This window comes from Komagataella phaffii, chromosome 1 (assembly GCF_000027005.1).
Source record: "Komagataella phaffii GS115 chromosome 1, complete sequence".
Classification (NCBI taxonomy): Eukaryota; Fungi; Ascomycota; class Pichiomycetes; order Pichiales; family Pichiaceae; genus Komagataella; species Komagataella phaffii.
The window spans coordinates 1,641,305-1,659,024 of record NC_012963.1 but is presented as its reverse complement, the minus strand read 5'-3'; the positions used below and the strand labels follow the sequence as shown (position 1 = coordinate 1,659,024).

The window sequence follows — 17,720 nt, the reverse complement described above, 5'->3', positions numbered from 1 at the left end:
TCCATCGTAGATCTCGAATAGAAAAAAAAAAAAAGTGCATTGCATTCTCTCTTCCCTACTGCTACCAATAATGATCACTCAACTTACTCAAGAAGAAGTCGATATTCTCATTGACGAGGCAAGATATGGTGAGCTAGACTCGTTGAAAGAAATTTTTCAGCAAATAGATCCCAAAGTTCTCCTTTCTATACACAACGACATCACATTGACCACACCTTTCCATATGGCAGCAGCTAATGGCCACACAAAGGTTCTTGACTATTTGCTAAGCCTGATCCCCAAAGAGGAAGTTAAAACCGTTATCAACAAGCAAAATGAAAGTGGCAGCACAGCTTTACATTGGTCTGCCTTGAATGGACATTTGGAGGTAGTAAAGCTTTTGTGTGAAAAGTATGATGCTGATCCCTTTATCAAGAATAGTGCCGGTCATGATGCCATTTACGAAGCTGAAATGAACAACAAAGAAGATGTAGAAACTTACTTTCTAGAGAAGTACTCTGTTGAGCCAGAGAATAATCACGATGACGACACTGTTGAGTTCAATGAGGGCACAGAGATCCAAAATGCAACAAAGGATGCTGTAGACAGTCTTTCCAAGGACGCAGAAAAGGTCAGTATTAATTAGATAGTAGGAGTATTAATGGTGCGGTTGGTAGAATAAAAATAACTGTTAATAGCCTTCCTCTTTTGAGCTTTTACTTCTTCCTACAAGCGCTCCCTTCTGGGGAGTTCCTTCTAGCGTTAGGTGTTTTCTCCCCACTCTGCTTCTCCCCTGATTCGAGAAACCTTTGCATGTCACCCGCACTTCTCCAGACCTCTAAAACATCTCCATCCCAGCTTCCATCCCTTCATTTAAACCCTTTTCTTTCAACATGGACGACAACAGACGTTGTTGGGTCTGCCTGGGGGATTTTGGTGAAATCCCTCCCATGGGAACAGTGAAGCAAGCCCATGAATGGATCCAACCATGTACCTGTTCAATGGAGGCCCACAGGGTTTGCCTGGCTAACTGGGTTTCCTCTGTTGTTCTGCAAGAGAAACGGCCCACAAGGCAAACCAATAGAAATACAAGCTGGCTTTTTCTAATCTATGGAAGAACTCAACAAGTCGAGATGAAATGCCCGCAATGTCAGAAACCAATTATACTTCATCTGAAGCCAACTGGTTTCATTTCCTCTGCCTTTAAATCGGCTGAGTATTTTGTTGGTGACTTTACCAAGTTCGCTTTGGCATCCACACTGCTAACTTCAGCTGTAACCGCTACTACATTGGCTTCAGTAGGTGTGCTGTCTCTCACAGGAATGAGAATCATGTCCTCGTTATGTCCCAACAGTGTGATATTACGATTATTTGACGTCAAACAACGAATAGGTACATTAGCCTCAGCTGTTCAGAACGGCTATCTTCCTGCCTCCAGGGTTATAACCTTTACTTCAACCATTCCATTTTACCTATTGAGTCTGAGAACGAGATATTCCAGAATGACAGATAATGAAATACTTGTCAATGTTTTCCCTTTGTCATTTTTTAGTGAAACCAAGTACCTTCTTAACTTTTCAGGAATAAATGAGAGTCCCAAAAAATGGTTTCTTTTGATATCCCCAGTCAGATATGCATACATGTTATTCTTCCGCTTGACATTTAATCCCTGCTACTATATGTTGGCCAAGAGAACCCGACCTGGATTTATTGCCAATAACTTTTCGGTACAAGAAATAGATGAAATGGAAATAGAAAATAACCCCGAAAACATTCCCGAAACAACTTCCTCTAAGCAAATGGAGGCTAGTATCATTTTGTCGATCAGAAGTTGGCTGATGAAAACCAAAAGAAGGTTCAAGATTCGCCGTATAAGAAGGATGTTTATTAGTTGCCTCAAGACAGACTATTCTAAAGCTTTTGGCAAGAGTTCCATGTTCTTTCTTATTGGTTCCACCTTGATATGGCCAGCCTTGGGGGAGTTCACGAGTTCAACACTCCTTTCAAAACTACCAAGTCTAATGCGTCTGCTAAACAAGCATGTCTCGTCTCCCGATGAAGCTATATTTGTTCGAAACTTGATAGGATGCTTGGTGGTTGTACTGGCTAAAGATGTTACCAATCTCTTTCTAACATGGAGATCTTGCCTACAGTTAAACGACTTTGATGTATTCGTCAATCCTTAGGAAACCAAAATGCTATTACTTTCTCCATTATGTACCTACATCTACTACTATACAGCTGGCTCTCTCCAACGAAACATTTTCCATTTTCAACTTCACATCTTCCTTCTTCTACCAACATGGGCTTGGAAACCTGTCTTGATAGAGGACACAGACTTAGTAGAACCACAGGCCTTACAGACAATGAAATGCAATCTGTTGGCGCTCTCTCTCTTCAGTTCGGTGTTCATAGACTTACAGGTCTTACATGTCACATATTCAATGATGTAACGTCTTAAAACGTTCTCGATCTGTTTAGGTTGGAATCTACCTTTAATGATCAACCTTTTCTGACCATCAATAGATCCCGATGTACCCAATTCAGCAAATAAATATTGAATCAAATGCTCTGGTGACCTTTGTAATACAGTGGCGATTTCTTGAACGTTAGCAAAAAGAGTTCTCTTGGTACCTTCTCTTTGAACCACTGGAGGTGGAATACGAAATTTAGGACCAGATCTCTCTCCAGCCAGTTCTGGGTTATTTTGTTTCAGGACTTTGAAAAATCTAGATAACATGTCCTCATACTTTGGTCCCAAATCGGTAGTAGTCTCTACCTCTGGAGTAGACTCTTTGGTGACATCTTTGTCATCCTCAAGAACACCGGCCTTCTCCAACAATTTATCAAAGTCCTCGCTTACAGGGGCGGCAGCCTTCTTCTTCTTTTTCTTGAGTTTCAGCTCGCCCATTACATCGGCGAGGTCTTTCTCTACTTCCTTTTCCTCCCCAGTGGCTGCGGTAGCCTTCTTCTTTTTCTTTTTCAATCCGGAAAAAAGATCATCGTCCCCTTCTTTGGTGTCAACGGATTGCTCTAAAACTTCAGGATCAGCACTCTTAGCCTTCTTCTTCTTCTTCTTCAATGTGGGATCAAACCCCAATGCCTCTGTTTTTGTTATCTCTTCGGACATGATTTGTGTGATTCAGAGTATCTAGTGACAAGAAATGAATTTTCAGCGAGACTATGAGCTGAGAAGCTTTCGCGGGCGATTACGATCTACGCCGCTTTGGTGATGCGGTGGGTGCAGTTAGCGTAATTTTCAGAATGAATAATAATCCAGTGTCTAAGAGTGCTTAGAGTATACATACTAGCGGAACAATCCAAACAATCCCTTTTTTTTCTTCTCTGGTGACGGAGATTCAGAATCCGCTTGTCTCTCTTGCTTGTTTGAACTCTCGATAGGTTCCTCAAATATCTGGTTTGGTTGACTCACGTAGTTGAAAGCTATGTCAAACAATACAGGCTTAACATTGACAGGTTTGACATTCTTGTAGGATACAGAGGCAATCTTGTGCAGACTGGGATTCGACGGAACCTTGTTGCGATTGTCAGCAATGAAATCATACTCCGATACACCACCTAAAGAAGACTCTTGCTTATACTTGGCCAAAACATAAGCCTTAAGGATGTCTTGATTAATTTGTTCTAAGATCGAACTCAAATCTTTATTCGTAGGGAAATTAGTGGGATATTCTCCGGCGATAGTGTGCCCCTTTACCAAGGACTTTGCCTTTATTAATAACGCCAATGATTCCTTGGATCTGTTGAATAAAAGGTGGGTAGATGCCAAATGTTGGATCTTGGATGCTTGGAAATAAGCATCCAATGCCTGCAACGAATTCCACTCCTCTTGCTTGTTGTAAACACCTGGAACGTCTTTCAACTCATTGACTTTCTTGACGATATTGTCGAAAATTCTACCAACGTCTTTAGCACGTTCCAGAGCCACAGCTAGGGAAGAATTAACCACAGATCTGTTTCTAACTTGGTCTATCAAAGTAATGTCCCTTCTCAAAGTGGTGATAAGTAACAAATATCTGATGTACGACAGTAAAACATGATTGTTTTGATCGTCGTCTGCGAAGTTGTCAACATTTCTGGCCATCAACAACTGATGAGCATCCAGCGCTTCTTGAAGAGTTAGTAGAGCCGGATCATATGAGGAGACGTTTCCATCCTCGATAAGTTGCAGCTTTTCGTTCGCATCTGAAATCAGCTTTGCTACCTCCTCTGAATGAATAGAGATATCGTAGTCCCACCAAATCAACTGAGTTTCAACAACTCCAACATTCAGAAACTCGGGATCTTTTGATTCTATTATTTGCCTTGCCTGATCCAAATACCCTAGGGTGTCCGTCCTAATTTGATGTCTGCACTCTGTATCCAAAATAGGACTGTTATTTTTAGTAGCTTGGTAGATCACAAATTTCAACATTTGATCTATGTGAGTGTCAATTATGCCATTATAGAGGTCAGTTTGTGTTTCAGTACCATATTTGTCCAAAAACTGGAGCCCACATCTCGCCACACTGAGAGCATACTGAGCATTGGTCCAATTCTTGTTTGCAATGGAAAGTTTACCCTGAATCAATGCAACATAAACAAATACTTCCAATTTTCTCATCTCATCAGGCTCGTCTCCAACTAGGATCAGTAATTTTCTACCGTGGTCCAGTGATCTCTTCAATCTAGAAACAATAAACTTTTCTCTCGATTTACTATGATGGACCTTCATGATCTCCTTGACCTCATCACTATACATGTGATCCCTCTCTGCAGTGAACAGTATAATGTCACCATATCGCTTATCCCTGTTGTACGACTCTAGATCAATTTTGGAAATCTGCTCTTTCTCTCTATAGTTCTTAGTATCAGTAACATGAATATCCAAGCTCTTACGTAACTTGTGCAGCCTTCGATTCAATCTGTGTCTTTGTTTATGAAAAGCATCAGCACTATCTAAATACCTTTCGGCTCTTTCTCCGTATGTAGATTGCAAGGGCGATTCCATGTTGCTCTATTTGAGTGAAGTTAAGCTCGTCAGAGGTGAAAACGTCGACGCTGGATGTGGTAACGCGCGAATGAATATTTCAATAAGGTTGGGATGTTGACGGGGAGGTCTAAGGAACGACTTACGTCTGTCCCGACTTTGTGGAATTCTTAGAATACTTAAGTAGATGAGTTAAGTCGAAACATCTTGAACTTATGTCGTCATTTTATTGTAGAGGGCTAGATTTTACTTTTATCATTATTTAGTCTAACTAGCTAAGGCCTCTAGATGTTGTCTTCAGGCTATTATCGAGTTGCCGTTCTCGTCTATGGCCTCCACAACTTGCTCATCACCGAAGGTGATATGATTATTTGCAGAGCCATTAGAAAAGTGTTCTGTCTGTCCATTCTCTTGCACGACCTTCTTCTCTTTTCCTCCTTCAAAGTTCTGCCTCACTCTTAGATAGTGATCCAACTCTTCTGCAGAGACTGATGGAACTAGTTCTTTCCTAGATTTGTCAAAGTCTTCCAAAGTCACTAATACGTCTATGTCCTCTTTTGTCGCTACGTTGTCAAACCACCAGCGTGTGCTCACTTGACTCTTTTCTGGCAGCTCCTCGTTGTATCTCTTGATCTTCTCGTCCACTGTATTGGCGATTCTGGTCATTGCATTAAGCATTGCGTCAGAACATAGAGCATAGAAGTCAGCACCTGTAAATGTGAAAGGACAGCTCTCAGCCACTTTATCCAAATCCACCGAGGGATGTAGATGAAACTTTCTACTCAGTGCCTCCATTATCTTGCTTTGCTTTTCGTGGGTATCAGAGACTCCAAGGTATAACATCTTATCAAATCTTCCCGGTCTAAGTAAGGCTTCGTCCAACAGATCTGGTCTGTTAGTAGCACCAACGACAAAGACGCCATCTCCGCCATCACCACCACTCATACCATCTAATTCAGCAAGCAATTGAGATACAATACGATCCATTACTCCTCCCGAATCTCCCTGGTTACCTCTTTTTGGAGCAACAGAATCCAGTTCATCAAAAAATACAACACATGGTTTAGCGTCTCGTGCTCTTTGAAACACTTTACGCACGTTGGCCTCTGACTCTCCAATATACATATTCAACAACTCTGGGCCCTTTACAGAGAAAAAGTTGAGAGCAAAGTTTGTTGCAATGGCTTTAGCAAGCAGAGTTTTCCCTGTTCCCGGGGGCCCGTAAAATAAAATACCACTTCTCTTTTTAATACCGTTACTGAAAAGCTCAGGATGTTTCATTGGCATATCAATAGTATCCAGTATCTCATCCTTGACCACATCCAAACCACCTACATCTTCCCATTTGACGTTCGGAATTCTAGGTGCCCCGATGGAATCACTGAACTTATTTCTCGCAGTATTGATAGATTTTTCAACATCTTCAGGAGTAAACTTGATATATCCCCCGCTGGAATATACCATATTCTCAAATGAAACATTATGGTGCTTAGCAAGGCTCTCTACTCTGTCAACTGCCAATGTCTTAGCATTTTCTACAATAGAGATCAAGTCTCTGGGTGTCAACCCAGCACTCTGAAGCGATAACGAACTGAGAGATAAATCATTTCTGGGTGCAAATGAAAGCTCTCTCGTTCCCTCAGTAACCTTGGGAGTTGTCTTCTGGTCAAAGTCAATCAAGTATTTAAAAATCAACGTTCTTTCTTGCTCTGAAGGAACACCAAGGACAATTTCGAACTTAAACTTTGCTCTTAGCTCATCACTGAGGTTATCGGAATCGTTAGTTGAAGCAACAAAAAGGACTCCAGGTTTTGCCGTATACTCGTCAATCAATTCGTTGATCTTAACAGCTAGTGAATCTTTTTGCTGTTGTTCAGACTTTTTGGTGAGAGCTTCGATGTGCTTAATAAACACAATTAAAGGCGTACAGCCCTCTACAACTCTATCCAATTTTCCTCTAATTGTTCCAATTGTCTTTGACTCAGAAGATGGGTTCAAAACCTCGTACCCATCAATTTCAACTAAATGAACACCACATTCAAGGGCAAGACTGTGAACTAGAAGTGACTTCCCAATTGCTCTGGATAAGGACGACAACAAAACTGTGGTTTGAAGGTTTACCAACCTTGATGGATCAATGGTAGCTTTGATCAATTTGCGCAACGTTTTGGCGTACTCAAAGGTTGAAGTCGTTACACCAGAAACGTTAGGAAAGGAAAACATCTGACCGCATCCTAAATAGTTAGCCCAATTGCAGTGTTGACTATTTTTGGGCGGGGAGCAGGAAACGACTCCTGATTGCATCATTTTGGTCTTCAATGGATCAATGATAAACTGCTGGGAGGCTGAATCGGCTAGTTCGCCTGAAACCTCGGTTACCTTAAACCACGCAATTGCATCAGGTTTTCCTTCAGGTATGACAGTTGGGAACTGCGAGTCATCGACTCCCAACTTTTCATATGTGCTGAATATTGACTTGGCGAGAAGTGTGTCAACTGGAATTGGAATCAATTGATCTTTTGAAAGCACTTTTCGGCCAGATTCAAAATACGTTTTCAAGTTAGTTAAAAATAATGTTTGCAAGGTCCTGTCAAGCGTAACTGGAGAAGAAACTCTGGCAATCGTAACCTGCTTTGCCAATGGGATGAACTTGGAAAAGTGGAAACCTTGCAGCTCAAATCTCTTATCGGGGATAGATATTGGGCATAGTTTCACAATCTTTGGGTTGTTTAAATTAAAAGAAAGAATTGGGTTCAGATAGATGCATCCTTTTTCATACGTATTAGGGTCAGTAAATGCATGAATTCGGATATACCTGTATTGTACAGGGCAAGATTCACAATTACATTCAAACGTAGTGCATTGACACTGTCCTGATTTCATTTTCACGATATCACCAGAAAGACATCCAATTTTGGCAAGCTCTGTAGTCTTGCAAAAGGCGTATAGCAGAGTATCCTCGTTTGAAATGTCCTCCTCTACTAGTTTGGGAGAGCTTTCATCCTCCGAATCATGAGCCACACTTATACTCTTCGCAGTTTTCCTTACAGAAATGGGGCTATCCAAACATTTGACCGAGAACTCTACTCCTGTTGTGGTAATCTGGTTCTCAGGATCTAAGGAATTTAAGGAAAAATAATTGGAGATTGAATGTTCCAGGTTCATTTTGACATTTTCTTCGTAATTTAGGCTTCCATCTTGTGATTGATCTAGCAAAGGCAAGTTCAAACTATTCTCTTTCACCACAATTATTTTGGTTGTAGACTCTAGAAAGCCTTGGTCGGTAGGCTCACACAAAGATATTTTTCCGTTGATGTCTTTATTGTAATCACCTTGTCTTATGACAGTATGTTGATCATTCCCACCTAGAATATCGACTAATTGATGTTGAGAAGCCTGGCTAGCCAGGCTGTATACCTCTGGTAAGACTGAAATAATAACTGTATCCAGTTTGACCAGAGAATCAACTCTTGCTACATATCCTGAGTCAACTGTGAAATCAGAGCTGTAATCAATGATGTTGCCCATGTTGCATAAGTTGACAGTATTAGGGGGCAATTGCTCTTCGCTTTCATACACTTTGAAAGTTTGAAACTCATTGAAAAGAGAGGAACCCATAAGCTGAATCGAAATTAAAGTCAAGCCAGATTTTGACCCGTTGGCGTAATCTTCAAAAAGCAGTTCATATAAATCAGTTGAAAGGAACGCTCTCTCAGAAGCATCGTAGGGATCCTCAGTCACAATCACATGGGCCAGCACAGGTCCGGTAACCTGACTTGTCTCAGTTATACCAGGCATAAAGTACTGCGTACAAAAGAATCTGAAAGTGTGATGAATGCCGGCGGGAACTTGAAAGAGGCAGATGATGGAGAAATATAGAGCCGAATAATGTGGAGAAAAAGGCCTAGAGTGTTCGAATGCGGTAATATGATGGCATATAACCGTTTTGGGTTTTTCGATTGTAGGTTTCAATTAAGGTTGGTTATGTAATCATAAAATAAATTAGATTGGGAAGTCATCACAACTTGAAACTTTTCTGCCATGAACTGTCATCTATTTGAAAAACTTTCTGTTGTGTTCAGAAATGTGAGCTGCAAAAAACCCTTCTGGATTCTTGTCAACTTTTTTAATTAAAAATCTCTCATAGGATCTTGAGTCATTCTATAGAGATAGTCACAAACACTATCATGCAAAGGACAATAACCATTGGCACAGTAAATGTAGCCCAGTAATTACTGCCATTATTTTACGATTTCCTCATTCAATGTTAGCCTGTGTTTTGGCTAACCAGATCATAAACCAGAGGAAAAATTTTTAGTATACTCCAACTTTCTTCAAGTCCATACCCAATGTGTTTATAAACAGGTGATGCATATTCCAAAACTTGGGCACAACAAGTGAGAAAGTAACTGGAAATGGGTGAATCTCGGTTTCAAAATGTAGTTTTTCTAAGGCCTTGCGTAAAGTTCAGACCTTTCTTGGAAGACGAAATCTACAAATATTGCGGATACATTGCAAAGGAGGAACTCTGAGTAACAGATCGTCCGCACTATCTTCAAAATGACCTCCGTGAACTTCTACTGAGATTTCATCACGAGTAATCAGCCATGCCCGTAAAATGATCAAAGACAACACCGATGCGAAGTACATAAAACCAACAAATATAGCTGGGTTTACGTACTGGGTAGGGTCGGTTTCTGCACCATTGGGAGGATCGCTTTTTAGGGAGATCCCGATAATAGGAGAACAGAACCCAGAAACACCGATTGCGATCCATAAAGCGGCCAGCCCAACTCCGACTTTCTTCAAACCAAAGACGCGAGTTGCAATGCCTGCCATCACAACCCAGACCGTACCCATAGTTGCACCAACCATCAGTGCAAACGCCACAGCAGTTGCATAATTCCTGGTGGGGATCCACATTGCAAAAACAAGTGTGAATACAAAGGTATGTATCAAGATCGTAGCTGATACTGGACCCAATCTATCCCCAACTAGTCCAGTCAGTGGTCTGAAAGCACATGCACCAACAGCGACCATTGCAGAAACCACCGACCCTTGGGAAGCCGAATACCCCAGAGATCTCGTGAAATCTGCCAAGTTGTACATCAGCGTGACATATCCCAGCATAGTAGTCATGGTCCATAATATTAGCATGTAGGTTCCAAAACAACTCCACACCTGTTTGTCCGAAACTCGGTACACAGGTTTAATATGCTTGTTTCTGGATCTTACCAGACAAATTCCAACGAATGACAATGATGCGCAGATAATTGCTTGAGCTCTCAATGCCCATTGGTAACCATGCTTATTCATGACATCTTGCATTCCAACGTTGAAGATAACCCCACCACCAGATCCTGCGGCTGCGATTCCTCCTGCCAGGTTTCGCTTTCTCTTGAACCATTGCGGGAGAACGTTCACATTGGAAAGAGCAACTAAAGCCATTCCAATTCCAAAAAGAACTCCTTGCGTGAGAAACAATTGCCAGAGTTTTGTAGCCCAACTGGCCAGCATGACTGCTATAAATTGTATGATCCATCCCAAAACCAAAACGAATGTCAAGTTAGTAACTCCGACCAAGTAGTTAATCAGAGGTGCCAAAACGGTCCCTGAAGCAAATGATAGTCCTCCTATTATAGCGTAATCAATTTTGCTTGCTCCATGAAAGGTATCGTCGGCCAAATAGTGAGCCAGATAAATAGCATACCCACTGTTGGCACCCCAGGTAGATAGGTTGAAAAGAAAACAGCCAATCACCACAAACCAGCCGTAACCACCGTCTGGAACTTGATGAGGGTTGTCTTTTGATACTGATTCGACGTTCACGACCTCTAACTCTTTTGATTTCATAGGTGTTGAGTCAGACATTTGTTTTCCATTTTTGAGACCTAAGAATTTTTTAGCCGTTGCCAAGCTCATCGTGAGAGCGTCTTGAAACGGCAGTTCGTGGTTCGAAAAAGTGTACGCCGGGCAAAAGGAGAGGCGGAACGGTTACTCAGCGATTGGTTGGTGTTTGCTTAGAGATGAGACTAAGAAAAAAATGCAGGGGCCAGGACCTTCAATAGCAGCTCAAGTAATAGTTAGGTTCAGGTGAAAGAAAGACTATTGAGCGCAAATTGTGAATGCAGAATCTCGCTATCGGAGAACGATACCACGTATTGATAGTGCACACTGGAATACTTAAGTAGTAGTAAGAAAAGGGGGAAAAAGACTCATATCTCGAACGATGAAGGCCGGGCTCTGTATTGTATGGGTCTAGGGCTTGAGGAAAGAGTCATAAATCCATGGATGACAAATCCGCTATAGTACGCGACCAAAATTGAGGATACGGAATCAGTCCAATATCAGCAATCAAGTTACAATGCTTATACTACTGCTCAGCTTATCTCCGTTCCCGTCGCATTAGCACACTCCAAATGGAACGAGCTTTTGTGGGGAAAACGGCGGAATAAACTTTTCAGATTACTTATGTAAGCAATGGTTTGGGGGATCAAACATCGCGTTCTTTTTCTCATTTAATTTAAACTGGGAACAGATCTTCACCACGTCAAAGAAGCTAAGCTACCCTGGGATTTTATCATCTAGAAATCGTATTTGCCTACAAAGTCTTAAATACTGATCTACTGAGCCTTAATGACAGATTTTTTGTCCAAGACCAAGGAGATTCAACACAAAATAGATTCGGTCACCACGATCACTGAATTGTATCCTCTCAGGTTACAGATCAATGATCTCTTTCAACATCAGGGCTCTTACCTTCAATACGACCAAAAGTTGTACAAAGAAGCTTCTGATTTGCTGATCAATGAACTTTTGCAGAAGAAAAAGCTCCTATCAAAACAGGGCAAATTCAGGTTTAGTAATCGTCAGCTTTTGCATCGTTTGTGCCAAAAACAGGCTCCACGATCCAGATCGACCCTTAAAGATTCTACAAACACGATCCAGTCCCATGTCAGCCCCATACGGACGTATCAATGTATCAAAATTGTTTCCGAAACTTCGATAACTGAGCAACGTCTGGATCATGTGGTTTTAAAAGTGGTCGCTCCCTCCACACACATCTCCAACATCTCAAACTGTATCCTCTTCCTAAACATCAAGGGCCCTATCTACATGTCCAGTGTAAAAAACTGTTTCATAATTTCAAACTCATATCAACTTAGACTTCATAAAGTCACCAACTCAGTCATCGACGCTTGTATTGCCAAAGACGACAAGAGAATAACGATAGAGAATTGTTCTAAACTACTGGTGAATCCCTGTGTACAAGTGGATGACTTCAATTGGCCAAACAGCTCACAGAGTCCAAACTTCAAATTCAAAATAGTCCCATCCCCCCTTGAATGCAATTTCAAAGAAGGGCCCATAAGAGATGGCCTAATAGTAATTGATAGGCTACGAGATGAGGCATTCTAAATATCCAATTAGATTTCATTAGCTAAATATCACAGTCACTATATATACCTAAATTCAACTAGTCAACCTCCTCCATGGCAGACTCAGCAACAGCTTCTTCACTTGGAGCTTCAGTAGCCTGTTCTGGCTCTTTCTCTTCCTCCTCATCGATGTTCAAACCAATGGAGATCAAACCGTTGATTCTGGCAGCGAAAGAAGTTGGCTCATCCAAAGTGAAACCGGAAGTCAACAAAGCTGTGTCGAACAACAAAGTGGTCAAGTTCTTGACAACTCTGTCATCTGTACCGGTAGCCTCAACCTTCTTTCTCAAAGCCTTAATGATTGGCGACTTTGGAGAGATCTCGAAGATCTTCTTTGAAGCCATGTACGAGGACATGGTGTTGGTGTCTCTCAGAGCTTGAGCCTTCATAATTCTTTCCATGTTAGCAGACCAGCCGAATTGGGAAGTTCTAATAGCAGCAGGAGAGTCAACCAGCTTGTAGGAAACTACAACCTTCTCAACCTTGTCACCCAAAATCTCTTTCAGGGCTTTAGTCAAAGGCTCGAAATCTTTAACCTCTTCCTCTCTAGCCTTCTTCTCCTCCTCAGACTCTTCCAGCTCAAAGTCTTTAGTGATGTCAACCAATTTCTTGTCCTCAATCTCTTTCAATTGAGTCATAGCGTACTCATCAATAGGATCGGTCAGCAATAGGACCTCAAAGTTCTTCTCCTTCAAAGCATCCAAGAATGGAGATTTCTCAAGAGCCTTGACAGACTCACCGGTAATGAAGTAGATGTTCTTCTGGTGCTCTGGCATTCTGGTGACGTAGTCAGAGAATGAGGTTAGCTCCTCAGTAGACTTGGTGGAGTTAAATCTCAGCAACTTGGCCAATGCGGATCTGTTTTGGCTGTCTTCATGGACACCCAACTTCAAGTTCTTGGAGAAAGCACTGTAAAACTTCTCGAATTGTTCCTTGTCTTCAGCAATCTCGTTGAAAGTCTCAATCAACTTCTTGACAATGTTCTTTCTGATAACCTTCAAGATTCTGTTCTGTTGCAACATTTCTCTGGACAAGTTCAATGGCAAGTCTTCGGAGTCCACAACACCCTTAACGAAACTCAACCATTCTGGAATTAGTTCCTCAGCTTCATCGGTGATGAAAACACGTCTAACGTACAACTTGATATTGTTCTTCTTTTTCTTAGACTCGAATAGATCGAATGGAGCTCTCTTGGGAATGAACAGAATGGCCTTGAACTCTAATTGACCTTCGACAGAGAAGTGCTTAACAGCCAATGGGTCTTCCCAATCGTTAGAAATGGACTTGTAGAAAGCATTGTACTCATCCTGAGTGACTTCAGATGGAGATCTGGTCCACAAAGGCTTAGTCTTGTTCAGCTCCTCAGTCTCAGTGACACTTTCCTTGACTTTCTTAATCTTCTTTTCCTCTTCTTTCTTGTCTTCTTCGTCGTCAACTTCCTCTAGTTTAGGCTTCTTGTCATCTTCCTCAGTCTCTTCCTTCTTTTCTTCCTCCTCTTCGACTGGAACATCTTTTTCAACCTCCTTGGTGACGACTAACTGGATTGGATAAGAAACAAACTCAGAGTGACGCTTAACGACCTCCTTTATTCTCTTCTCCTCCAAGTATTCCAGCTGATCATCTTTCAAGAATAATCTCAGCACGGTACCTCTACCTAACTTTTCGTTGGTCTCATCTAAAGAAACGGTGAATTTGCCACCCGCGTTTGACTCCCAAATATATTGTTCGTCATCGTTGTTCTTGGAAATGACTTGAACGTGGTCAGCAACCAAGAACAGGGAGTAGAAACCAACACCGAATTGACCAATCATAGAAACATCAGCACCTGCACTCAAAGCTTCCATGAAAGCCTTCGTACCAGACTTGGCGATAGTACCCAGGTTGTTGACCAAATCAGCTTTAGTCATACCGATACCGGAATCTCTGATCTCCAAAACCTTCTCTTCAGGCTTTGGGGTAATCCTAATGAACAACTCTGGTTCAGTTTCTAGCACTTTAGGATCACTCAAGGATTGGTAACGGATCTTGTCCAATGCATCAGAGGCATTAGAGATCAGCTCTCTTAAAAAGATCTCTTTGTTGGAGTAGACAGTGTTAATGAACAAGGACAACAACTGAGAGATCTCAGCTTGGAACTCGTACGATTCGGACTTTGACATATTGATATTTTTCCAAAATTAAAAAGTTAACCAGAGTCTTAATGACGCGGAGTTCTTACACTTAAATATATTTCGCAAGCTCATCGTCGAGGTAGCATGGAATATTCCACCAGCTTCTATGACCGGGTAACCGCGCCAGAAAATGTGGTTTGCGGCTTCACAGACAAGGAAAAATTCAAAAAAATCATTCAGTAATAGCGCTGCGGTGATGATAAATGGGCTATTTTTCTGCTAATAGGGAAATTGTCCGTCTTTGATGAGCAGTTCCGACATTGTTGGAGCTGTCAACATCGTTTACTATCGTTTAAAGATATTGATCCACAAGAAATTTCTGGAAAAACCATCTCGCGAACGATACTTTATCACAATTTATCAAGAATGATGATTCCACATAAAGTGATTCCGAATTATTTGCGATCTAGTGTCACTTAATTCTGCCAGCGGGCTATCGTATCATGCTCAATTTGATATTTTAACCTTCTTAGAGGAACTCTCCTCGTTAGTCGTATAATGGATACGGCTAGGTGTGGAGTATGTCTGAGAATCATTCGTTTGGTTTGAGTCTATGGGATCTTGAGCACCGTTTTCGTTTTCATGCTCTGTATTTTGTTGTTCTTGCAGTGGCCTATCATTCTCAGTGGGAAATTCTAGAGCCTTGTTGGTGCTGTCAGGAGTCAGTGTCACGAGTCGCTTCTCCCCAGTGACCTTAACCCGGATTTTGTCCATGACATTGTTTACGACGTGTAAAGTTTTGATGTCTGTTTGAAAGTTGATTAACTCCAGACTAGTAGTGGCTCCAAGTGTTTTTTGCACAGGAAGTAATTGGTTTAGATCAATTACCTTGTGGGAAGCAAAACCTAGTTGTAGCCTTAGATTCAAAGCATTCTTATCTTGAACATCGAGCAGTCTGTCCTTCTCCAATACTAGATCTTTAAATTGCCTCTCCTCTTCGACTATCAAATGCAGGTCTTGCTCTCTAGTCCTCAAAAGATCTTGAAGACCAATTATAGTGTTGTTTTGAATATCACGTTCAACGATCCGTGTCTCAAGTAGCTTCTGACAGTTGGAAAGCTCACTCTCCAGTCGCACTAGTTTCGTTTCTGCGTCCGATAACCTGGGACTAGGATTGTTTATCGCATTATCAATATTGGCAAGACTATTCAATTTCTGCTTCAGTGATTCTTTTTCTTGGGAAGCAGAAAAATAATTGTTCCCTAGTTGAAGAAGGTGAACTTTTTGTCGTTCTATAAGTTGCTGGGCATTCGTGATCAGTTGATCCTTTACTCCCAGTTGTTTTGTCAAATTAGCTATGTGGGCTGCTAGTTCTTGTATTCTCATCTCTCTCAGTGTAACAGTGTACATGCATTGATGAAGATGGCTTGATAGTTCCTGGATAGTTTTGGCATTCTGGTTTGATTGCTGATTTATTTGATCAGTTGGCAAAGACGATGGTAAAGGTCTTCCAGTTTTGAACTGATTCAATTTCTCCTCTGCTTCTCTAAGCTTTTTCTCAAGAGTGTGAAACGTGTGGCGGGATGAGGCTGATTTTACACTTTCATTTAAGCTTCTCTCTAACTCTGTTATTTTCTGCGTATCGGCAAGCATAGTCCTGTTCATTCGATCGACTGTTTGCTTGTGCTCTCCTTCAAGCCGTTCTATTCGCTGAGTTTTCTCTCTGTTTTCTGTGGCAAGTCGTATTATTTCGTTATCCCTCTCCCGGAGCAGGTTCATTAGATAATTATTTCGTTCATCATCCGGTGAATGTATAGCCTGTGGACGAGAATAAATATTCGCAGAAATACTCTCTGTAGTACTTCCGGTGTATGTTGACCTTCCGGATTCAAATTGATTAAGTTTAGCCTTTCCTTCATGAGCTTCTATCTCCAGTTGACGGTTCGTCTCTGTCAATGATTGTGCAGGTTTACCTGCGTTTAGGCGTTTCTTACCAGTTTTCAGCTCCTCAAGTAGCTCCCTAATTATACTAGTTGCAACTGACTTTTTTTGTTTTCCTATAGGCAAGTTTAATTGGGCTGTTGCTCTTGAGATTATACTTTGAGAGTCCCCAACATTCAGTGGCCCCATTTCCATTGAGGATAGCTTTGAATATTTTCGTTCAACAAAACTCAAAAGCATCCCATTCATGTTCTTGATATCGTGTACTTTTCGAAGTTTGGATAAAGCAGAGTTACTAATGTCATTTTTTTCAACGCCAGCAACCTTCCAAAGGCCTGGGGGATGGTTCAAGTCCAACATGCTCTCGGCACTAGATATTCTGGATCTCATCTGTTCAAGCGAAAGAGTAGACATCTCCTTTGGAAACTTGTTATACAGCAGTAAATCAATCACAAGATCATAGGCTATACTTATGGGACAAGATTCATCACCAATGGCGAACAGGTCACGAAACCTTGCAACGATGTCTCCCAAGACCGTAGCATGAGTATCGGACAACAAGTTACTATTAAATGTACGAGCAAAAATAGCCAATATGCATAAATTGATTGTTACTCGCATGACCTTCATGTCTTGACTTTCGGTGTCATCCATGCAAAGTTCTTCTCGTTGAAAAAAATTGGAGGCGGGCTTGACATAAGAAAGTAAGCTTAGGAAAGATAGAAACCTGTAGTGAAATTCTGCTTCGTCATTTATGCCAAGGTCAAGCTGCTGAATTCGATACTCCGATGTAATCTGGGCTTCCTTTGATCTTTGAGGTAAATATGCCCTCTGTGGTGTAGTCAAAAACCTTACCAGGTATTTGGCTTGCAAATAGAGATTGAACGTGTTTTCGTGCACAAACTCCTGGTATTCTGAACTATAGGCGTTTGATTCGTATTTTCTATTATTATTGTGTACAATGTCACTCTTAATCAATATATGCTCAATTACGGCCCCATACCAACTCATTGTGGCCGGCCAATGGTGGTGGGTACTGTGGGAGTGATAAATCGATGGATGATAGATAACTATGTAGGCAGCGAAAATTGCATACATACACGAAAAGAGCATTCTGAGTAGAGGATGCTAGATGGTATATAGTCGACAATCAATAATGATGTGGATTGACTAAGACCATACTTAGAAAAGTCAAAAAAACAGGAGCAGAGCACGCTGAAAAGTGTCCTGAGATTTGCATGTCTTACCCTGAGACTTGCA

General features: G+C 41.4%; 9 protein-coding genes across 9 annotated transcripts; 3 read left to right on the top strand and 6 right to left on the bottom strand.

Moving 5' to 3' along the window:
* Positions 1-70: 70 nt before the first annotated feature.
* PAS_chr1-4_0137 (Cytoplasmic ankyrin-repeat containing protein of unknown function) lies at positions 71-625 on the top strand (the record flags this gene model as incomplete). The annotated part of the gene is made up of 1 exon (XM_002490201.1): positions 71-625. One exon carries the CDS (start codon positions 71-73, stop codon positions 623-625), a length of 555 nt encoding a protein of 184 aa, XP_002490246.1.
* A 247-nt stretch (positions 626-872) lies between these two features.
* PAS_chr1-4_0136 (Membrane-associated RING finger protein 5) lies at positions 873-2,165 on the top strand (the record flags this gene model as incomplete). The annotated part of the gene is made up of 1 exon (XM_002490200.1): positions 873-2,165. One exon carries the CDS (start codon positions 873-875, stop codon positions 2,163-2,165), a length of 1,293 nt encoding a protein of 430 aa, XP_002490245.1.
* A 92-nt stretch (positions 2,166-2,257) lies between these two features.
* On the bottom strand, positions 2,258-3,109 carry PAS_chr1-4_0135 (Beta subunit of the translation initiation factor eIF2; the record flags this gene model as incomplete). Its single annotated transcript, XM_002490199.1, has 1 exon — positions 2,258-3,109. One exon carries the CDS (start codon positions 3,107-3,109, stop codon positions 2,258-2,260), a length of 852 nt encoding a protein of 283 aa, XP_002490244.1.
* Positions 3,110-3,286: 177 nt separating this feature from the next.
* PAS_chr1-4_0134 (Core component of the signal recognition particle (SRP) ribonucleoprotein (RNP) complex) lies at positions 3,287-4,990 on the bottom strand (the record flags this gene model as incomplete). Its single annotated transcript, XM_002490198.1, has 1 exon — positions 3,287-4,990. The coding sequence occupies one exon, from the start codon at positions 4,988-4,990 to the stop codon at positions 3,287-3,289; it is 1,704 nt and encodes a 567-aa protein (XP_002490243.1).
* A 276-nt stretch (positions 4,991-5,266) lies between these two features.
* On the bottom strand, positions 5,267-8,767 carry PAS_chr1-4_0133 (AAA-peroxin that heterodimerizes with AAA-peroxin Pex1p; the record flags this gene model as incomplete). The annotated part of the gene is made up of 1 exon (XM_002490197.1): positions 5,267-8,767. The coding sequence occupies one exon, from the start codon at positions 8,765-8,767 to the stop codon at positions 5,267-5,269; it is 3,501 nt and encodes a 1,166-aa protein (XP_002490242.1).
* Positions 8,768-9,436: 669 nt separating this feature from the next.
* On the bottom strand, positions 9,437-10,891 carry PAS_chr1-4_0132 (Protein with similarity to mammalian monocarboxylate permease; the record flags this gene model as incomplete). Its single annotated transcript, XM_002490196.1, has 1 exon — positions 9,437-10,891. One exon carries the CDS (start codon positions 10,889-10,891, stop codon positions 9,437-9,439), a length of 1,455 nt encoding a protein of 484 aa, XP_002490241.1.
* A 714-nt stretch (positions 10,892-11,605) lies between these two features.
* Positions 11,606-12,388, top strand: PAS_chr1-4_0131 (Hypothetical protein; the record flags this gene model as incomplete). Its single annotated transcript, XM_002490195.1, has 1 exon — positions 11,606-12,388. The coding sequence occupies one exon, from the start codon at positions 11,606-11,608 to the stop codon at positions 12,386-12,388; it is 783 nt and encodes a 260-aa protein (XP_002490240.1).
* Positions 12,389-12,446: 58 nt separating this feature from the next.
* PAS_chr1-4_0130 (Heat shock protein Hsp90) lies at positions 12,447-14,567 on the bottom strand (the record flags this gene model as incomplete). The annotated part of the gene is made up of 1 exon (XM_002490194.1): positions 12,447-14,567. One exon carries the CDS (start codon positions 14,565-14,567, stop codon positions 12,447-12,449), a length of 2,121 nt encoding a protein of 706 aa, XP_002490239.1.
* Positions 14,568-15,026: 459 nt separating this feature from the next.
* Positions 15,027-17,558, bottom strand: PAS_chr1-4_0129 (Hypothetical protein; the record flags this gene model as incomplete). Its single annotated transcript, XM_002490193.1, has 1 exon — positions 15,027-17,558. One exon carries the CDS (start codon positions 17,556-17,558, stop codon positions 15,027-15,029), a length of 2,532 nt encoding a protein of 843 aa, XP_002490238.1.
* Positions 17,559-17,720: the final 162 nt, after the last annotated feature.